This window comes from Chiloscyllium plagiosum, unplaced genomic scaffold, assembly GCF_037043375.1.
Source record: "Chiloscyllium plagiosum isolate Xiang-an unplaced genomic scaffold, Cpla_swu_hap1 HiC_scaffold_53X, whole genome shotgun sequence".
In the NCBI taxonomy this organism is placed as follows: domain Eukaryota; kingdom Metazoa; phylum Chordata; class Chondrichthyes; order Orectolobiformes; family Hemiscylliidae; genus Chiloscyllium; species Chiloscyllium plagiosum.
Window position 1 is genome coordinate 19,214,839 of NW_028270191.1, and position 19,860 is coordinate 19,234,698.

At 40.6% G+C, this 19,860-nt stretch overlaps 1 protein-coding gene across 3 annotated transcripts in view; it reads right to left on the minus strand.

The window, feature by feature from the left end:
- LOC122543313 (5'-AMP-activated protein kinase subunit gamma-1) overlaps nucleotides 1–19,860 on the minus strand; it is a 61,742-nt gene that overhangs the window by 19,118 nt on the left and 22,764 nt on the right. For 2 of the 3 annotated variants that reach the window (XM_043681830.2, XM_087985550.1), the window contains exons 2-4: nucleotides 16,328–16,376; nucleotides 8,482–8,588; nucleotides 1,179–1,260 (exon numbers count right to left, since the gene is read on the minus strand). In XM_043681830.2, the coding sequence (XP_043537765.1) occupies nucleotides 1,179–1,260; nucleotides 8,482–8,588; nucleotides 16,328–16,376 (238 nt within the window). The remainder of the gene's footprint in view (nucleotides 1–1,178; nucleotides 1,261–8,481; nucleotides 8,589–16,327; nucleotides 16,377–19,860) is intronic. The other variant, XM_043681831.2, reaches the window with a different exon arrangement.

Consider the following 19,860-nt stretch of genomic DNA (forward strand, 5'->3'; position numbering starts at 1 on the left):
GTCATTTTGGAAGCAAAACTACAAAAGCTTAGCATAGCACACCCCCTGTTTATGAATCTGACATTTGGTGAGTCATATCCTAGCAAAGCACAAGCCAGAAATGGTGCAGCAGCTCAAACACAATCCTCACTGCCAACCGTGCCAATAGCAAGCCATTGACATCATCTGGCAAGGTACAACAGAGTAGGAAAATCATTGCTATGATATTTGAATCCAGGAATGCAATGAATAAACTATTGATTTTAATCTTATGAGTCACTGCTCATCAATCTCTAGGACAAATTCCCTGTTTAACTAAAAACTCCGAGTTTTGCACAATTTAATTGACTTATCTCAACAATTTAATAACTTTCTAACCACATGCTCACGGCATAGCCTTTCAAAATTAATTAGTTTTGCTCCGAGATCCTACATAATGTGTCACTATTTAATCTTCACATTTAGCCTCAATTGTTTATCATTACAGGTGGTTTACAAAGAACGTCATGTAGAAAGAAACTGGCCATTCAGCTCAACCAGTCCATACTATCTGTGTACATTACTACTTTTTAGGGGGACAATGATTTTCTTTAACAGGAATAAATCAGTACGTTCTGCAGTTACTGCATACATTTTGCCACAGAATCCAGACAGAAGAAAAAAAAAATGGATACTTTCTTGGTTGTTGTTATGGATTGTACACATGTTCAAAACTACAGAATGGTATTCAGCATTATTGGGTGACAAGACAATTTGCTAGCCACTTCTGACCTTTGAAGGGAGCTCTGGGTGTGTATGGTGACTACCAACTCATGGAAGGGCTTTTGCAAAATGGGCTGTAGATGGAGTTCCATGAGAAGTACATACATCATTCACTTGTGATAGCTATTTCACAGATGTTTCACCTCCATCCTTCTCATGAGGAGGGTAATGCTTTCCGGAACCAAAGAGTAGCATATCTTGCAGCTGACACTTAACAGACATATGCCAGCTTACCCAGATCATTTGCCAACAGACATCAAAGTCTGTAGTGATTGAGAGGTTTGTCAATTTTGAACCAGCAACACAATTACTACAAAATTCACTATTTGTAATAGATGGCTGCTATAATTTGGGTAGTTTCTTTTTAATTATTTCCACAGAAAAGCCTCCTTAAAATTAATTGGGAAAAAATGCTCTGCAGGATCAATAGAACTTACCCACAAAGCTTTGTGTTTTGCTATCCCAGAGTGGGGCAGCACGGACACCATTTGAAACCAGAGCAAAGAAAGCCTTCTTCACCTGCATGAGAAGAGAAAGTAAGTAAGGACTGAAATTTTTGATAGCTCTGAAGATTACAATTCTGGGGTGTCGCACAGGCACCAAGAACTCAATCCTTTTGAAAAGAACCCACAGTGTTTAAATTTAGCCTAGATTATTTCACCCTATAGACCTGTGGACAAATGTAGTTTGATAGGGAATGGCTCTGCCTTACTGGCTTAAAATAAGCAAATGAATACCCTGTTTAGTCATTTAATAAATACCATAAATATCCATTTTGGTATACGAGAACCAGAAAATAATCCTGGGAACTGTTCAGGCAGTACCATTGCAGTGTACACACAGATGCAATTCCTATGGAGTCATTTTGTGCTCAGTTTCCTTTAACAATCGCTTTCATTCAAGATAATCTTAAGCGTTCCTACTTGGAGAAGTTGAAATGCCACATTAATGAAGTGCAAAATGATGCTCAAACATTGGATGTTGAGGTTAGAACATGCTGTTAGTGCACAGGGAGCTCTCATCTGCCCCAAAGCCAAAACCTAATTAGAAGAGTATAAAGAAAGTAGGAGTATACTTAAGCGGGAAATCAGGAGGGCAAAACGGGCACATGAGATAGCTTTGGCAAATAGAATTAAGGAGAATCCAAAGGGTTTTTACAAATATATTAAGGACAAAATGGTAACTAGGAAGACAATAGGGCCCCTCAAAGATCAGCAAGGAGGCCTTTGTGTGGAGCCGCAGAAAATGGGGGAGATACTAAACAAGTATTTTGCATCACTATTTGCTGTGGAAAAGGATATGGCAGATATAGAATGTAGGGAAATCGATGGTGACATCTTGAAAAATGTCCATATTACAGAGGAGGAAGTGCTGGATGTCTTGAAATGCATAAAAGTGGATAAATCCACAGGACCTAATCAGGTGTACCGTAGAACTCTGTGGAAAGCCAGAAAAGTGATTGCTGGGCCTCTTGCTGAGATATTTGTATCACCGATAGTCACAGGTGAAGTGCCAGAAGACTGGAGGTTGGCTAATGTGGTGCCACTGTTTAAGAAGGGTGGTAAGGACAAGCCAGGGAACTATAGACCAGTGAGCCTGACCTCGGTGGTGGGCAAGGTATTGGAGAGAATCCTGAGGGACAGGGTGTACATTTGGAAAGGTAAGGACTGATTATGGATAGTCAACATGGCTTTGTGCGTGGGAAATCATGTCTCACAAACTTGATTGAGTTTTTTGAGGAAGTAACAAAGAGGACTGATGAGAGCAGAGTGGTAGATGTGATCTATATGGACTTCAGTAAGGCATTCGACAAGGTTCCCCATGGGAGACTGATTAGCAAGGTTAGATCTCATGGAATACAGGGAGAACTAGCCATTTAGATAGAGAACTGGCTCAAAGGTAGAAGACAGAGGGTGGTGGTGGAGGGTTGTTTTTCCAGACTGGAGGCCTGTGATCAGTGGAGTGCCACAAGGATCGGTGCTGGGTCCTCTATTTTTTGTCATTTACATAAATAATTTAGATGTGAGCATAAGTTAGTAAGTTTGCAGATTACACCAAAATTGGAGGTGTAGTGGACAGCCAAGAAGGTTAACTCAAATTACAACAGGATCTTGATCAGATGGGCCAAAGGACTGAGAAGTGGCAGATGGAGTTTAATTCAATAAATGGGAGGCGCTGCATCTTGGGAAGGCAAATCTTAGCAGGGCTTATACACTTAATGGTAAGGTCCTAGGGAGTGTTGCTGAACAAAGACACCTTGGAGTGCAGGTTCATAGCTCCTTGAAAGTGCAGTCGCAGGTAGATAGGATAATGAAGGAGGCATTTGGTATGCTTTCTTTAATTGGTCAGAGTATTGAGTACAGGATTGGGAGGTCATGTTGCGGCTGTACAGGACATTGGTCAGGCCACTGTTGGAATATTGTGTGCAATTCTGGTCTCCTTCCTATCGGAAAGATGTTGTGAAACTTGAAAGGGTTCAGAAAAGATTTACAAGGATGTTGCCAGGGTTGGAGGGTCTGAGCTACAGGGAGAGGCTGAACAGGCTGGGGCTGTTTTCCCTGGAGTGTCAGAGGCTGAGGGGTGACCTTATAGAGGTTTACAAAATTATGAGGGGCATGGATAGGATAAATAGACAAAGTCTTTTCCCTGGGGTCAGGGAGTCCAGAACTAGAGGGCATAGGTTTAGGGTGAGAGGGAAAAATATAAAAGAGACCTAAGGGGCAACTTTTTCACGCAGAGGGTGGTACGTGTATGGAATGAGCTGCCAGAGGATGTGGTGGAGGCTGGTACAATTGCAACATTTAAGAGGCATTTGGATGGGTATATGAATAGGAAGGGTTTGGAGGGATATGGGCTGGGTGCTGGCAGGTGAGATAGATTGGGTTGGGATATCTGGTCGGCGTGGACGGGTCTGACCGAAGGGTCTGTTTCCATGCTGTACATCTCTAGGACTCTCAGGCTTAACATGAGCATCAAATTCACTAAGTTGGCAAATTTTTAATTCAAGAGTCAAACTTCTTCATTTCTGGGACAAATTCTACACTTCACATTTTGACTTAGTGTGCCATACAAAGGTAAACGCTCCAATTTAAACGAGGAGAGAACTGAAAGTTGAAAAGAGACCCCCATCATAGCTGAACTGCCTACAACATCTTTTTGGGGCTCATACTTGAAGCATCCCCATATTTTTCCCACATTAATCATCATGAATAGGAGTCTCCGCACAATGCTGAAATGAGCCATCTTCTGAAATGCACATCTGATGGACAATTATACATAAGCTTGAGAGATTCAGGGTGTGAGATTTATAGAAATTATTTTAGAGTTTAGATTTTGAAATCGTGGTATATGAAATTTGTTATATGTGTATGAAAGGATTTAATAATTAGCTTGTCAGTCTTCCTGGAGCACTGATTTTAAACCACTTTGTGTCAAAGAGCAGGTAACTGAGACCTTCCTGGGTTGATAATACATTTGCACTGAGAGGTTTACAATCAGAGATATTAAAGGCATCAGCTTGCTTTTGATCTAGGAGAATCAAGACTTGATTTCTGCTTTGGGAAAACCCAGCTTGGAAAGCTTTCAGTTTTCTGTTCACAAAAGGACTGCTGGGGTGAGATTCCAAAACAGTTCTGGCTGGAGAAAGGAATTAGTGGAGAAAAGTTTGGAAATAGGTTACCTCAATGTAAGGGTTTCAGTTTGAAAATTCCAGTTCAGAAACGTTTCATGAGAAACCAGAGTGGAACCGGAAAGCTGGGGCTTCTTTCCCTGGAGTGTCAGAGGCTGAAGGGTAGCCTTACAGAGGTTTATAAAATTATGAGGGATACAGATAGGGTGAATAGACAGTCTTTTTCCCAGGGTAGGGGAGTCTAAAACTTAGAGGGCATAGGTTTAAGGTGAGAGAGGACAGATTTAAAAGGACGCAAGCAGTACTTTTTCCACACAGAGGGTGGTGTGCGTATGGAATGAGCTGCTAGAGGAAGTGGTGGAGGCTGGTACAATTACAGCGTTTAAAAGGCATCTGGATGGGGACATGAATAGGAAGGGTTTAGAGGGACATGGGCCAAATGCTGGCGAATGGGACTAGATTAATTTAGGATATCTGGTCAGCATGGATGAGTTGGACCGAAAGGTCTGTTTCTGAGCTGTACCTCTCTATGACTCTACAGTTTAAGCATGATTGCATTAAAATCAAATCGGTAGCATTGCATGCATATACTTCAATGAAGGACAACCACATTAAATTTACAAAAAAAACTATCAAGCCAGATTGCAGTTTGGGATCGGAATCATCCAGTAATAGCATCAGCTGGGATCATAACATCAGACGTTTACATCCTACGAGTAAACTTTCAAGAGAGAGACTGCAATACATTTCTTGTTTTAAAATGTGACTTTGGGCTTTCTTGGCAGTCCTTGTAGGTTCTGTGTTTGACACCTCAAACCAACGGGATAAGCTGAAGTCACCTGCAAGTATGCAACTCAACACAACATGCTCAGGAGGATAGGGGTTTCTTTAATCAAAAAAAGAAAACCAGGTAAGGCTTTTCCTCCTGATTTAGTCAGATGACTACAGCAGAGAAAAAGGCCCTTTGGTACATACAGTCTGCGCGGGCCAAAAAACAGCCTAACTATTGTAATCCCGTTTTCTAACACCAACTCATAGCCTTGTATGTGTTGGCATTTTAAAGTTCACATCTAAATATTGATCCCAGGATTAATGTGGATTTTACCAGTTTCCCCATTTCCACTCCCCTCACCTTACTCCAATTCCAACCTTCCAATTCTGCAATGCCCTCTTGAACAGTTCTACCAGTCCATCTTCCTTCCTACCTATCTGCTCCACCCTCCTCTCTGACCTATCACTCACCCCCACCTTCATCTACCTATTGCATTCCAGCTACCTTCCCCCCCAACCCCACCCCCCTCCCATTTATCTCTCAGCCTCCTTGGCCCACAAGCCTCATTCCCGATGAAGAGCTTATATGCCCGAAACGTTGATTCTCCTGCTCCTCAGATGCTGCCTGACCGGCTGTGCTTTTCCAGTACCATATTCTTCGATTCTGATCTCCAGCATTTGCAGTCCTCACTTTCGCCTATCCTCTGCAGTGCTATCACATCCCTCCCATAGTGTGGATTCCAGAACTGTACACAATAGTCCAGTGTAGCATAACCAAAACATTTTATACAACTCCAGCAGCATCTCCCTATTCTTAAACTCTGTGCCTTGGTGAATAAAGGCAAGTGTCCCATATGCCTTAGGTACTTTATCTACCTGTCTGGCTACCTTACGGAACCAGTTGACATGCACAAGGTCCCTCTGATCTTCAGTGCTTCCCCGGGTCCTATTGTTCATGTATTTCCTTACCTTGTCTGTCCTGCCCAAGTGACCTCACAATGATCCAGATTGAATTTCATTTGCCACTGATCAGTCCATCTGACTAGCTTGTCGATATCCTCTTGTAATCTATGGCTATCCTCATCACTATTTTCCACCTCACTAACTTTTGCTATAATTTGTAAGCTTACTGACCAACCCTCTTATATTCAAGTAGGAATCATTTATATAAACCAGAAACTGCAACGGCCATAACACTGATCCCTGTGCGACACCACTGAACACAGACTTCCAATCACAAAAACATCCTCAAAATCACCTTCTGCTTCCTGTCCCTCAGCCAATTCTGGATCTAATTAGCCAAATTTCTTTATTGCACTCTCCTTATTTCTTTCTTAAATGCATCCCACTATTCTGACACAGATTTACCTAAATGTATCTGCTCCTCATCCACTCTGGCCAAACCATACCCAGTTTTATTAAAATTGGCCTTGCCCCACTTTAAGCAGTTTGAATTCAAGCCCATCCTGGTCATTTTCCATAATCTTGAATCTGCAAAATGATCCCTCATTGATGCTTCCACCATTTGCCCAACTTCTAACCAGCAACCCTTGCTCAAAGCATTATTGTATAGATGTTGGGCAAAAACAGAAGTATTGAACTGGCCTGTGATCTCTCCTCTTCTCCCCACTAAATGTGGGGCATAATATAAATGACAAATGACCACAAAGGACAATGTACAGGAGGCCAGCAAGAGTCACTGGCTTCTGGAGTGCAGTACTATTCATAAAGAAACTATGAATGCCACATTATTAAAATGATTATTTAAAGAGTTGGTATGATCTATTATGGTGATGAATAGTTAATCCATTTGGATGAAATCTAACTATTGACATTCCAACAACGTCAACTAGTTAAAAAAGCAATTTTGTAGCAACACTGTAATCCATGGCTTTCAGGGTAGGCAGTCAGTTAGACAATCAAGCATGTTTTTTGACAAATATTAAGAGTGAACATTTATGCCTACACAAGACTACCAGGTTAATTATTACTTCCCCACTCCAGTTGAATCCAATTTTATTTGTCATAAAGATAAAATGAAGATGTTTCACTGAAGAATTTAATATTCATAAAGGAGAAAATGAAGGTATGGATGAAAGGCCTATCATGTGAAAATTGCCTTTAATAATTAAAATTTTCCCATCACTTCGAACGTCATCAAATGCGAATTCAGCTCCTTCAGAACTTACTGAACCATTTACTCAGCTAAATCGAGAAACCAATTTCTATAGCTTTGTCTACCTCAAATCTGATTTGGAGAGATGCTTCTAACTAAAGGAGATAAACTGATCCTCCTAGCTATTTACCTATCTGTGGGACAAGCTAGTCATGCACCAAATGTATTCAGTTGCTTTGACATTTTTTAAGGCACATTTTGAGCTTTAAACAATAACTGATGAGTGTTATATCTTGTTCCAGCTTCATTCAGTAGACAGCACTCCCAACTTTCAGTCACAGATTCAAGTCGCACTCAAGAATTTGAGTGCATAACTTGGACTCTAAGCGTCCAGTCTGCAACCATAGCACAAGCAGTTCCCAAATTCTGGCAATCCAGCCAAGATCTAATCACATCAGCAACTTAATGCATATGAATAGAAATCAAGATATTGGTTTAACGTTTACATGCACTCCAGAAGCACCATGTTATGTCTCTAACAAAAGCTTGATACCTTTAATTTAAGCTGATGCTTCAATGCAGTGCTGAGACAGCACTTGCTAGGGTGCCACTGTCCACTTAACCTGCCTCACTGGTTGAAGTGGGTTTCAGGATCCAATGAAAGAGCAGGGAATTTTCCTGCCATCCTGCTCAACATTATCAAAAATAATGTAACTAATCGTTCATTTCCTGCAGTAAGTGGTATCTCTTTCTAGGCATAAGTGGTTTACCTACCTCAAAGTAATTAATTCCAGGCAAACTAACAAAAACACTGACGTAATTCCTAGAGGCCTGGCATTCAAACTGGAACTCCATCAACAAACACATGGAATTGGACCCCATTTACCAACCTCTCAGAAAACAAACTGGAAGTGATATTACCCACCACAACAGACCAAGACACACAAATAGAAAGTGGGACAGTACATGAATGCTTCAATGGAGGCTCACTGATGCTACCTAGCATGGTGACGAAACATCTGAGAACAAACCTTCCAGCTCAGCGAGCAAACTTACAACCTGCAGGCAAAGTGTTTGGAAACAATGGAGAATGTGATGAGAAAGATATCCTTAAGGCATTGCATATAATCTATTATCATTTTGAGTTTAGGATTTACATATGCTCTATGGAGTTGGAATAGTCTCAATAGTTCAATAGTAGCAGAATTCCACATCCCTACATTACCTGCAGGGAAGTATCAAATACCACAAGTTTGGAACTGGTGGGAACAAGATCATAGCATCTGTGCGACTTCATAAAGCGAGTGTAGACCTCATTGTTGGAGTCGTTCACTGCAATTAAAGAAAGAGTGTTAGCAATTCCAGCTCCTTCAGGTGACATTATTTCAGTCAAATATGTAGAACTGGCTGGAATCTCAACCAGGAAATATTTCAGGAATCATGGCATAAACAGTTATAATAGACAAAATCTCCTGCAACAAATTACATTTAAAAAAAACACTTTTTAAAAAGTATCACAAACTTAATTTTTCCCCACTTTGACTGGGAATATTTTTAGAGTATCTGCCTTTATGCAATGGATTCTCTGGCTCAGAGAGTGAAAAGATTAGCTGCTTCTAGATTTCTGCCAATGGGCTTGGACGACTGATTACCACATATAGACAATGAGAGACAGCAGACTTGGACTTGCTTGTAATTTAACACCTAGCCTTCTCAGTAGAACCAGAAATTTCTTTTTCTAAAAAAAAGTGTTAAAAGTAAATACTGTACCTGTTTTTTTAGAAAAAAACTAGCCATCACCATCTCTATTTACACTAAGGCTATTGTATAGAATGGGTCAGAAAGTATGAAGAAAGGCTATTTGGATTCACAACTTGCAGTGACACCATGATAGCACAGAAAACATATCTTAAGGCAGTGAAATAAGTCATTAACTGTGGTCACAGAAGCAAGTTGAATGAATTAGTATAGATCTTCCTTTCATTTGATTGATAGAATTTTGACTTTGTTCAGCGTGCAGCTGGGAAGAAATAAGTACTGAGGTTTAAAAAGCGAGTAAAATTTGACATATGAACCAGAAAAATTCTGGCATTACACTAGGAGCTTGACTTTGATTGTGGGTCTTTGAATTTCTGTCCCAGAGGAGGAGGTAGGCTCATTGAATAATTTTAAGGTTGAAGTAGATCGATTATTGATTAATAAGAAAATCAAAGGTTATTGGAGGTAGATAGGCATAAAAATTTGAGGCCACAATCTCACCAGCTGTGATCTTATTGAATGGTGGAACAGGCTAGAGGGCCGAATGGCATACTCATGCTCCTAACATATGTTTGTACAGATATTAGCAGGTAGAAGGTGGTTTGGATATAAAATATAAGTGCTGACTCACAGAATGGTCTTCACCCAAAAATGTACACTGGGTAGCTATTACAACACAGTTTACTGTAAATAAAACTTTCATTTTCAAAAGTTTACCATTTTCTTCATTTAAATTATTAAACAGTTTCTGTTGCAAATTTTATGCCGTGTGTAGCTAATTTTAAAATGGGAACTTCATAGTATTAATTGTTAAGTTAATTTTTTACAGCTACAAGTGTATCTTCAGCATTTTCCATTATTTCTGGTTCCTTTCAGCAAGTTCCAAGTCTGATGATAGAATCGCCAAGTGAGGAAAGTCATTTGGCCCATCCAGCTATACTTTCCATAGAAACTTCCACAGCATCTAAGTACCTTTTGAATGACTCCTGTTTTTACCTCTGGTATTTTCACTTCATCAATAAGTGCTTCCTGACCTCAGCCCTGAACTTGTTTCCTTAAAACCCATTCTTTTTTCCGTAGAATTCCTACATTGTGGAAACCTTTTGTGGCCCAAAAGGTCTACACCGACCCTCCGAAGAGTGTCAGACTCAGGCCCATTTCCCTTACCTATTACTGTCATTTCCTCTAACCTACACAGCCCTGAACACTATGGCCAATTCGCCCTAACCTGCACATCTTCGGACTGTGGGAGGAAACCCACACAGACATGCGGAGAATGCGCAAACTCGACACAGTCGCCCAAGGCTGGAATTGAGCCCCTGGTGCTGTGAGGCAGCAGTGCTAAGCACTGAGCCACCATGCTGCCTTTGTATTTCTTCTTGTATCCCAGTCAGAATAATTTTAAATAATACATACACCTTTATTCCTCTCATTATCCTCCTTTCAATGAGAAACCCAGGATTTTCTATGCTCACACAGTAATTCAGTTCTCCAACACCAGTAATGTCCCTGTTCCCAATGCTTCCCAGGTTTGTCCCTTGGTGAAATGAGCTTGAAGACTGCAGCCTAATCACAAACTGTAACAAAGTGCCGCAGGTAATGCCAGATCTGTATTTGACTGATTCGCCAATTTAGCTCAGCTTTATATGTTCATTACTGCTTTGCAATGACTGAACATGGCCCGCATCCAGATCTCTCTCAGCCTCTTCCCTCAGCAAGGTGAACTGTTTTTATAATATCTCTCACTCTCAGCATATCTTGTATTTATTGGAACTGTATTTTTAATGCCCGCTTGCAAGTTTTGTCGAGAACTTTAAGGAGTTCTTTGGTTGCCTGATTGGTCATTACCATCCCACCTAACTTCACTTGCCTATTGATCGAATCAACTTCTGTTGAGTTTCTAAACTCAAGGCATTTTAGCGAGCTTTGGTCCGTCTCTCATCATGACTCGGAATTTTCTGTATTTGAATAGCATTTGGCAATATAAAACAAAGTTAAAAAGGGCTCTGCTTTGTGAACACAGTGAAGTGTTTACTGCAATGACCAGATGACTACACTCCATACATACTTGAAGAAGATAGGCCCCTGGAAGATACATTCCACAAAACGGTCACCTTGCTGACAGAAGCAATGATCTGAGGTGACTGCTTGCAGAAGCAGGCTGACTGGAGAATTCAGAACAAGAAAACACCAGCAGTGTGGGATGGTCCAAGAGCTGTACAGTTTGTTTTAACATAAAAAAGCTGAGGACAAGTACAGGCTAGAGGGAGAGATAATCATTTGTATCATCACACCACAGTGAAGCAAGAGATTATCGGTAGGGAAAGGAATGCCACATCCATGAAAACCATTGGAGTCAGGTGTCCCAGGATGAGGAATATAGTCTGTCTCTTTTCCATCTCTGACCAGCAGTCCTGAATGCAGTGTAGGATCAACACCACCCAGACAGGGACAACATACAGGTCAAGGAACTTTTTTTAAAAGGGAGGAAAAGAACCAGAAGCTGCAGCTCACAAACCTAATGACAAGAAAGAACAAGAAAGTCCTGCAAAACAATGTGAGGAGTTACAATATATTCCAAGCTACGTGGTAACTTTGAGGGCTCTCAGCTTGACGCAGGTGGATAACTTTGGCTTTTGTCAGAAGGTTGTGGGTCAAGCAAATACTCCCATAGCAGGTCTGACAGACTATTACATTGGCAGAGGTGATACCTTTTGAATAAGACATTGAACAGAGGTCCTACCTACCCAGTTAGGTGAACATAAATGATCCCAGGACCTATTTAATAGAGAGCTTTTGTAGCACCCTGATCAACATTGCACCCTCCACCAACCCCACCACAGATAACAGACAGCAAACTGATCAGACACTTCATTTGCTGCTTGCGAAAATTGCTGTGCATAAAATTTGCATGCATTGGCGCACATGATTGCATTTTAAACGCAATTAATTAATTGCGAGACACTTCCAAGCAACTGGAGAATAAACCTGCGACCTCTCTTTCAGGGCTGTTCTTACTGTAATGTGCTGGGCCAGTAAAACCAGAACAGATTTCGATGTGCAGCCCAGAGAAAAGTGGAGAATTGACAGTTTTAGATTCCCTTGACGGAATATTAATGAGGTAGGACTTGCCATTCTGGTATTAATGTTCTTACAAAGAGAACATACAGGTTAGTGGACAAGAACTTAAATGGCAAGGAAGGACAAAGAAACTAGGCCAAATAAGAACATTTTAAAAATCAATTAAATAAAGGAGGAATGCTGTGAAAGATGCTCTTATCTGATTATGGTTTATATGTGTATAAACATTAAAAACATACAAAATTAAAAGTATTGGAGCCTGAAGCTGTTGTGGCAGTTGGGAGTTTTAGTGGAGTAATATCTTTGAAGTATGGTTAATGCTTAATGGTGCGAAGGTGGGGGAGCTCTCAGAACCAGACTCACCGACATGTATTCAGCATTCCGAAAGTATAGGGTGCAAATAGAACAAGGATATTTCTCAGGATTGGTTATAAACTGCTGGGTCAAAATAAACAGGAGAGAATGCTGAGAGAAAAGGTAAGGGTGGGAAAAAAAAAGTTATTCCAGTGAGGGATTTGAACCAACTAAGCTGATTAAACTAATATTGCAAACTAGTACTCGACTTGTACAATTCCATGGCAATGAAAGATTACTTTGTTACTTATATGATTGCTCAAGAGGGGCTTAAGAGGGTACAATAAATTCTCATGAACAGGTCAGGAATGAAATCTACAATGGGCGGTCAGTCATTATAAAAGACATAGGAATGGGACCACTGGATATGAAATCAACTCACCTCAGTTACGTTTAAAGCAGGCAATGGAACAAGCTCAGGCAACAATAGAGCTGCAGTCCAACATCAATAACAAGTAACATAATGGAACTGATTGGGAGCAAACCTTAACATCACTTCGGTTTTAAGAAGGGGCTGATCTAGTCTGTCCAACTGTTAAGGGAGTGACATTCCAACTGAAAATTTAAAAGTCCTGTGATCTAGTATCGATGTGATCAGGAAACAAGTCCCAGAGCCTAGGTGCTCCCATACTCCCAGACAGCTCAATGCAATTTGCACTGATTAATTGCTTCCAGTTTTCCCATTTGAATTTTGAGATTACTGAGGCTTAGAAAGTACTGTCTTTAGTGTTCCTACATTATTAACAGATCAATTGTAAACCAGAAAAATGTTAGTGTGAAGTGTATGGAAATTAATGGGAACATGGACATAGACTTTACTTGCCACCCAAGGCTTCTTGGCATACATTTATGTAGCCAATGAAATCAAAAAGCATCAGCATCCTATACAGTATACCAACACTTCCAGAAATTCCAAGAGAAAAAGTGCTTCACAAACACAAGGTAGTACTGTGTGCAGTTCTGGTCTCCAAATTTGAGGAAAGACATTCTGGCTATTGAGGGAGTGCAGCGGAGGTTCACGAGGTCAATTCCTGGAATGGCGGGATTACCCTACACTGAAAGACTGGGCTTGTATACCCTTGAGTTTAGAAGACTGAGAGGGGATATGATTGAGACATATTAAAGGATTGGACACTCTGGAGGCAGGAAACATGTTTCTGCTGATGGGTGAGTGCCGAACCAGAGGACACAGCTTAAAAATACGATGTAGACCATTTAGGACAGAGATGAGGAGAAACTTCTTCACCCAGAGAGTGGTGGCTGTGTGGAATGCTCTGCCCCAGAGGGCAGTGGAGGCCCAGTCTCTGGATTCGTTTAAGAAAGAGTTGGATAGAGCTCTCAGGGATTGTGGAATCAAGGGTTATGGAGATAAGGCAGGAATAGGATACTGATTAAGGATGATCAGCCATGATCATATTGAATGGAGGTGCAGGCTTGAAGGGCAGAATGGCCTACTCCTGCACCTATTGTCTATTGTTTAAACAAGCAACACCAGGTCGGGCTGTGGAAATGTACTGAGTGATGCATCCCAGGGATTGGTGCTGGAACTTTTTGTTTCTGATCTGCAAAAGTGACTAGAATTTAGGAACACAGATGATACCAATTCAAGGGTGGGAGATTTGAGTCTGACAAAAGAGCCAAGGAGATCCAGAGACAACATGAGCTTGTGTGCAGAACTGTGAAAAAAGAAATTCAATACAGATACAAGTGCAAGATGATGCGCAGCAGATGGAAAACATGCCATAAAAATCATTGTGAACTAGACAGAAAAGAGACGAAAAGTAAATGGGGAATGATAGAAGTCTTAGTGCAGACTGCAACCAGTCAAAAATAATGAACAAAAAGCAAGCACAATGCCATACTATAGCGGCAAATCAAAAGCCTTGGTAAGGGGTAACATCATCAGTGAGCCTCCGGATGAAGCGCTGGTGGCAATGCCCTGCTCTCTATTTATGTGTTTAGGTTTCTTTGGGTTGGTGATGTCATTTCCTGTTCTTTTTCTCAGGGGGTGGTAAATGGGATCCAAGTCAACAAACACACTGGGGGAGAGAGAGAGAGGAGAAGGAATTCAAAACTAGGGGGCATATTTTTAAGGTCAGAGGAGAAAAATTTGGAAAAGGACATGACTGGCAACTTTTTTTTTCTTAGTGGTTAGTGTGTAGAAGGAACTGGCAGGAGAAATTGTAGATGCAGGTTCAATTATCCAAATTCCTTTTAAATGTTGTAAGTACACGAATAGGAAAGGTTTAGAGGGATATGGGCTAAATGCAAACAGGTGGGACTAGTTTAGTTTGGGAAACCTGGCTGGCACAGACTGGTTGGACCAAAGGGTCTGTTTGAACACTGCATAACTCCATAACATGAAAAGATTGAAAAGACTAAGTCCAGAAAATGCAAATTCAAAAACTAGATGGCCATATAAATGTCCTTTGAATGACTAATTGCCTGATCAAAAGCACAGTCCCTCAGTGGTCAGGCTTCAAAATACTATTGTCAGGATTTGGAATATGTATGGTAATTGTGGTCTTAAAAAGATAAATTTAAGGTTCAAACTACTGAGAACCCTGTGTTCTCCAATTTTTGACAGTTTATGTAACAATTCAATTCACAGATGTTAAAGAATTGAACATTGGCAATTATTTAATACGAATTGACGAAGTTATACAAATGACAAGTATAATATGACATACAGGGGAGTTTCTCTCACATGCTAAATAACAGCCATGCTTTATTGCAGGGTTAAGCAGCTAATCACAATACTACATTTTACAGTTACATGATTATTTTAATGAAACAACACTGTTTTGGCTGTGAATAAACCTGCCCCAGTGGTATGGCCACACCGTGGTTATGGACATTGCACAAAACCTAAACATGGATATTCTAGAGATAGGAAAATTCCTGGGGATGTAAAAACAGGATTTCTGTCCAACCCATTTACAAAGATTAAAACTTTACAAAATTTGGTGGTAACTGCTGCTATCATTGTCAAACATCAGACAAAAGTTAAACCAAATGACCTTTTGACCACATCAGATAAGTGCATAAATTTCTTTGCATTCTAGAAACAAAAAAATCCCTCTCAAGGCATATTTATGTCTTTACTCCAATACTTATGTTCTTGTCTTGCATCGTCCAATTGTTTTTATTTTAGGCAATTTCTTTTTTTTTTCACAAAAAGGCTTTTCAAGTAAAAGAAATCTTGCCAACTACTGGGCTGAGGCCATAAAGTTGACGCTGCATTGTGCTTTACCTTGAATCTGCTGCTCAATTTTGCAAGCCTGGAAACAGTGAACAGTAGGACCATGAAGCTGACTCCTGTCATTGGAGCACTACATTATGAGGGGTAAGCTCAAAAATTTGGATTCTCGGGTTTGAAAGAAGACTGTACAACATTCCTAATACCTTGAGCACTATTTCACGCCAAACTATGACTTCAGGGCAAGATGTCAAAGGTACTTACCAATAAGTACAGAAATGTTAGGAAAGCAACCCCTCACAAAGAGGGATCGGTACCTGGCTCTGGGTAGGGTAACAAAGATAAAAATTCTGGAGTCATTCAAGGAACAGTTAGCTGCTGCGGATCAACTAAATAGCCTCTCTCATCTGTGATCTAGTCCAGAAACACTGGAGGTCCCAGCACCAATCCTGGGGGCACTCTACTCAGTCCATCATCCCAACTGCCTTAACTGCCCACTGTCTTCCCCCTCAGCTAACTTAACATCCAAGTTTTACTGTGCTACTCAAACTAGTACTGAAAATAACTTGGGTACTTCCTTTATTAAAATCACTAATCTACTAAACAGTGCCCAAAGGGTGGTGTTGCTGATATGGGGTGCAAGGAAACCTTAGAATAAAATGGCTTTAAATTAATATACCATCTCCAGTAGAATTCAATTTCTCCGAGTCTTCAAAGACAGCAATAGCCTGTGGGTAAAGGAAAGACAAATAATGAAACTAAATGAATAGCTGAAACACCAAACTCTCAGAAATCGGAATACTTCAAAAAGGGTGACATTATCCTGGAGTTGTGACAACTCTCTACTGGAATAACCAAGGGTTTATGAATATTTACTCAAACTCCTATCTGGGCACAAATACCTCTTTATCAATTACAAGCTGAGAGACAAACTCCACCTGCAGACTGGTACAAGGATGCAGTGCACTGATCTCACCACATAAATTTAACCAGTTTGGCAGAGAATGTTTTTAGCCAAGGCGAGCAACTTCAGTCTCAACCAAATTGACTTGCGCAGGCAGGGTAATAACAAGCAACAGAGCACAAAGCGTTCTGTGTCACATCCTCAAATTGTTGCCAAGTACAGTGAAACACAGACTTGAAGCACATCCCAGAAACTCCAATATCTGGCCATTGATATTAACAGAGATTGAAAGATGGGTGAAAAAAAAACAAATGCAGAACAGGAAAAGGAAAGAGTACTCAAGTGACAACATAACAAGGATAGCCAGTGCCCCAGAGCTGGATTTTCACTTGAGGGAGCCAAAACACTAGTACCAAGACAAAAACAAAATAACTTTGACGCATAGATTGCTCATTAAACATGACTTGTTGCAGAAACATTAGTCACACAACAACACAACAGTTTCTAGGAAATGGATCAGTAATACATTCTCACAAACATGGTCAGCTGAGCCATGCATAACAATGGCAATGCTTCAACAGATGCATAGCAACACCAGATTTGCCACTGGATTTACCGATGTTACTTGTGTATTGATCTTCATCAGCAGGTGACCAGGTGAAAAGCAACATAGATGGATTTAGTTAGATTGGCAGCCTGGGAATGCCATCTTACACTGTGCTTCATGCCCATTATTTGCAAATGTAGCAACATGATTTTCATGAACTTTCGTGTGCTGGTATACCTCATTGACGTTGCTTATGGTACAGGGAATGCACTTTACCCAAGTGGGGAGGACACTCAGTTGAGTACATACCTCTGCCATGCTGTTAACTGATTGATGCTCAGTAATTACAAAGCTGAAAAGATCTTGTTATTAAAAGTATCCACCTCATTGAGGCAACTTCACGCTAATCCACATCCAACAACCTGCTCTGAAAACTCTGCTCATATTTTGATAGCTGGGAAAGACTGGAATGTATTTCATAATGTCAGGCATCCAATGGGAGTTCCACATCTTGAGTACAGAAGAGAGAAACAAAATAAAAACAGAAATGAACAACAACTCAGATTGCCGTCAAAACTGAAAATCGGCCGAGTGTGGCTGGTTGGTACCAAATCACGGAAAAGCCCTGATCCAATCCACAAAATAAGTGGTCAACGATATTTTTACGCACAAGATCATTTTTTTTTAAATTGATGTGCAACCCAGGATCTACTCTGGAGAAAATATAGAGTAAACAGTTTACTTTAAGTAATATACAAATCTAAAACCAAGAACAATATCTATAATTATTTACTGCTCGCAAAAAGAACTTTTAATAGTAGAAGTCCACCAAAACCTTAAATACAACAGAAAGTGAACTTGATTTGATGCCCTTTGACTGCTAAGGGGAGTGAGCCACATTGCTGCAGAATTAATCCCACCCTGGCTGAAAGTGATTTATAGTGATGGCTCAGGAATTAAACACTCAGGAAAAGGAGAAAGCATCACACTTCAGAAGTGGGTTAGAACATTGGAGTCATACTTAAATTACTGCAGAGCATCGTTGCAACCGAAACTATATTATTGGACTTTACAGGCTCAAGTGCAGTCACAGGGAAAAATCTCCAATCTATTAATAACTAGCTACGAATTGTACTGCTTGATAGTGTATTAGGGCTGCACTGTAAACTGCAGATTTGCATTTATAGTGTCTTATTAACTCACATTCTGGGAACCTGGCATTCATAAGACATCCCCCACTGTTAGTGCTGTTAAATCTGGATTCCATATGGTGTCACAATATTCTGACCCACAAAAATTGGTTCTACAAATTTGCAATTGCTCGACAATTAACACATTTCATAGCTTCCAACTGGGGAACTGGCTGCAGGAATCTGAATTGAAAAGCGAGATAAAAATAGCTAAGATTTCCAAACAGTTGACTCATTTAAAATGGTAGATTAGCAGTCATCACAAGGTCACAGCTTGACGTACTACCCTCTGAGCACCCAGCCTACATTCTCAACATTCCCTTCTACGGATTATACAAATTGGAATCAACCAACTCGTCCTGACTTGGTTTCAAGAGTTTAATCATCCTGAAAGGCCTTTCTAATTGAATTCAGAAACCATGTCGATGCTCAGAGAAAGGAGTGTTGGCTCAAGAGAAAAAAAATTAGTCACTCAGAACCACACCCAACTTTTCGAAGAAGGTGCCAATCTTTGATTGCCAGGCTGTACTGAGTCAGACAATTTCAGTTCAGGCAGGAGAAATTCAATTGGGTTCAAGGCCCTTGCCCAGTGCCAGCCAAGCTTCCCAGCTGGTGATTGCTACTCAGGTGCTGCCAGCTGCTAAGTGTGTGTATACGACTATCCAGCAAGAACAGATGTGGACTCGGACATGACTCCCCCACAGTTGAATAAACCAAACCTACCAATTCTCTCTCAGGCAGCGGGTACATCTCTTGGCCTTGTCTTCTTATTTGAAAAAGATATAATTGCATGAAGAGTAGTTCAGAGAAGATTCATTTGACTCATTGCTGGGATCTTATGAAGATAAATCTTCACTACAGAGAATTCAAGGAACATCCCTGAAGCAGTGACAAATCAGGAAATGGGAGGGAGGGAGCAAGACCGGAAAATCATAACCACTAGGAAGTGATACTGGGTTAATTGTTGGAGCTGTGTGCTGACATGCCTGGATCCTGATGGATTCAAGGATTTGGCAAGAAATGACAAGTGAGATAGTTGGTGCGCTTATTTTCATTTTCCAAAACTCTGATTTGGGGGAAACCTACCAATAGATTGGGAAATAACAAATGCACCTGATTTATTCAAAAAGGGAGACAGCAGCAGTGAACCACAGGCTAGTTAGCTCAACATCTATCATAGGGAAAATATTAGAAGCAATTATGAGAGAGGTTAAAGCAAGACACTTGGCTAAGTTTAAGGTCATCAGGCTGACATCAAAGTGGTTTGGTGAAAGGGAAATCGTGCTTAACCAATCTACTGGAGTTCTTCTAGGAGGTAGCAAATGTTGTGGGTAAAAGAGAACTGGTGAGTGTACTGTACTTAGATTTCCAGAACACATTTAAGAAGGTGCCACATCAAAGGTTATTGTGGAAAATAGAAGAGTAAGGGGTAACTTGACTGAAACATGCTAGATCTTTATGAGCCTTGACAGGTTAGATGAGGAGAGAATAGTTCCTCTTATGAGAGAATCTAGAACTAAGGGTCACTGTTTAACAATTATGAATTGCAAACTTAAAACAGATGGGGTGAT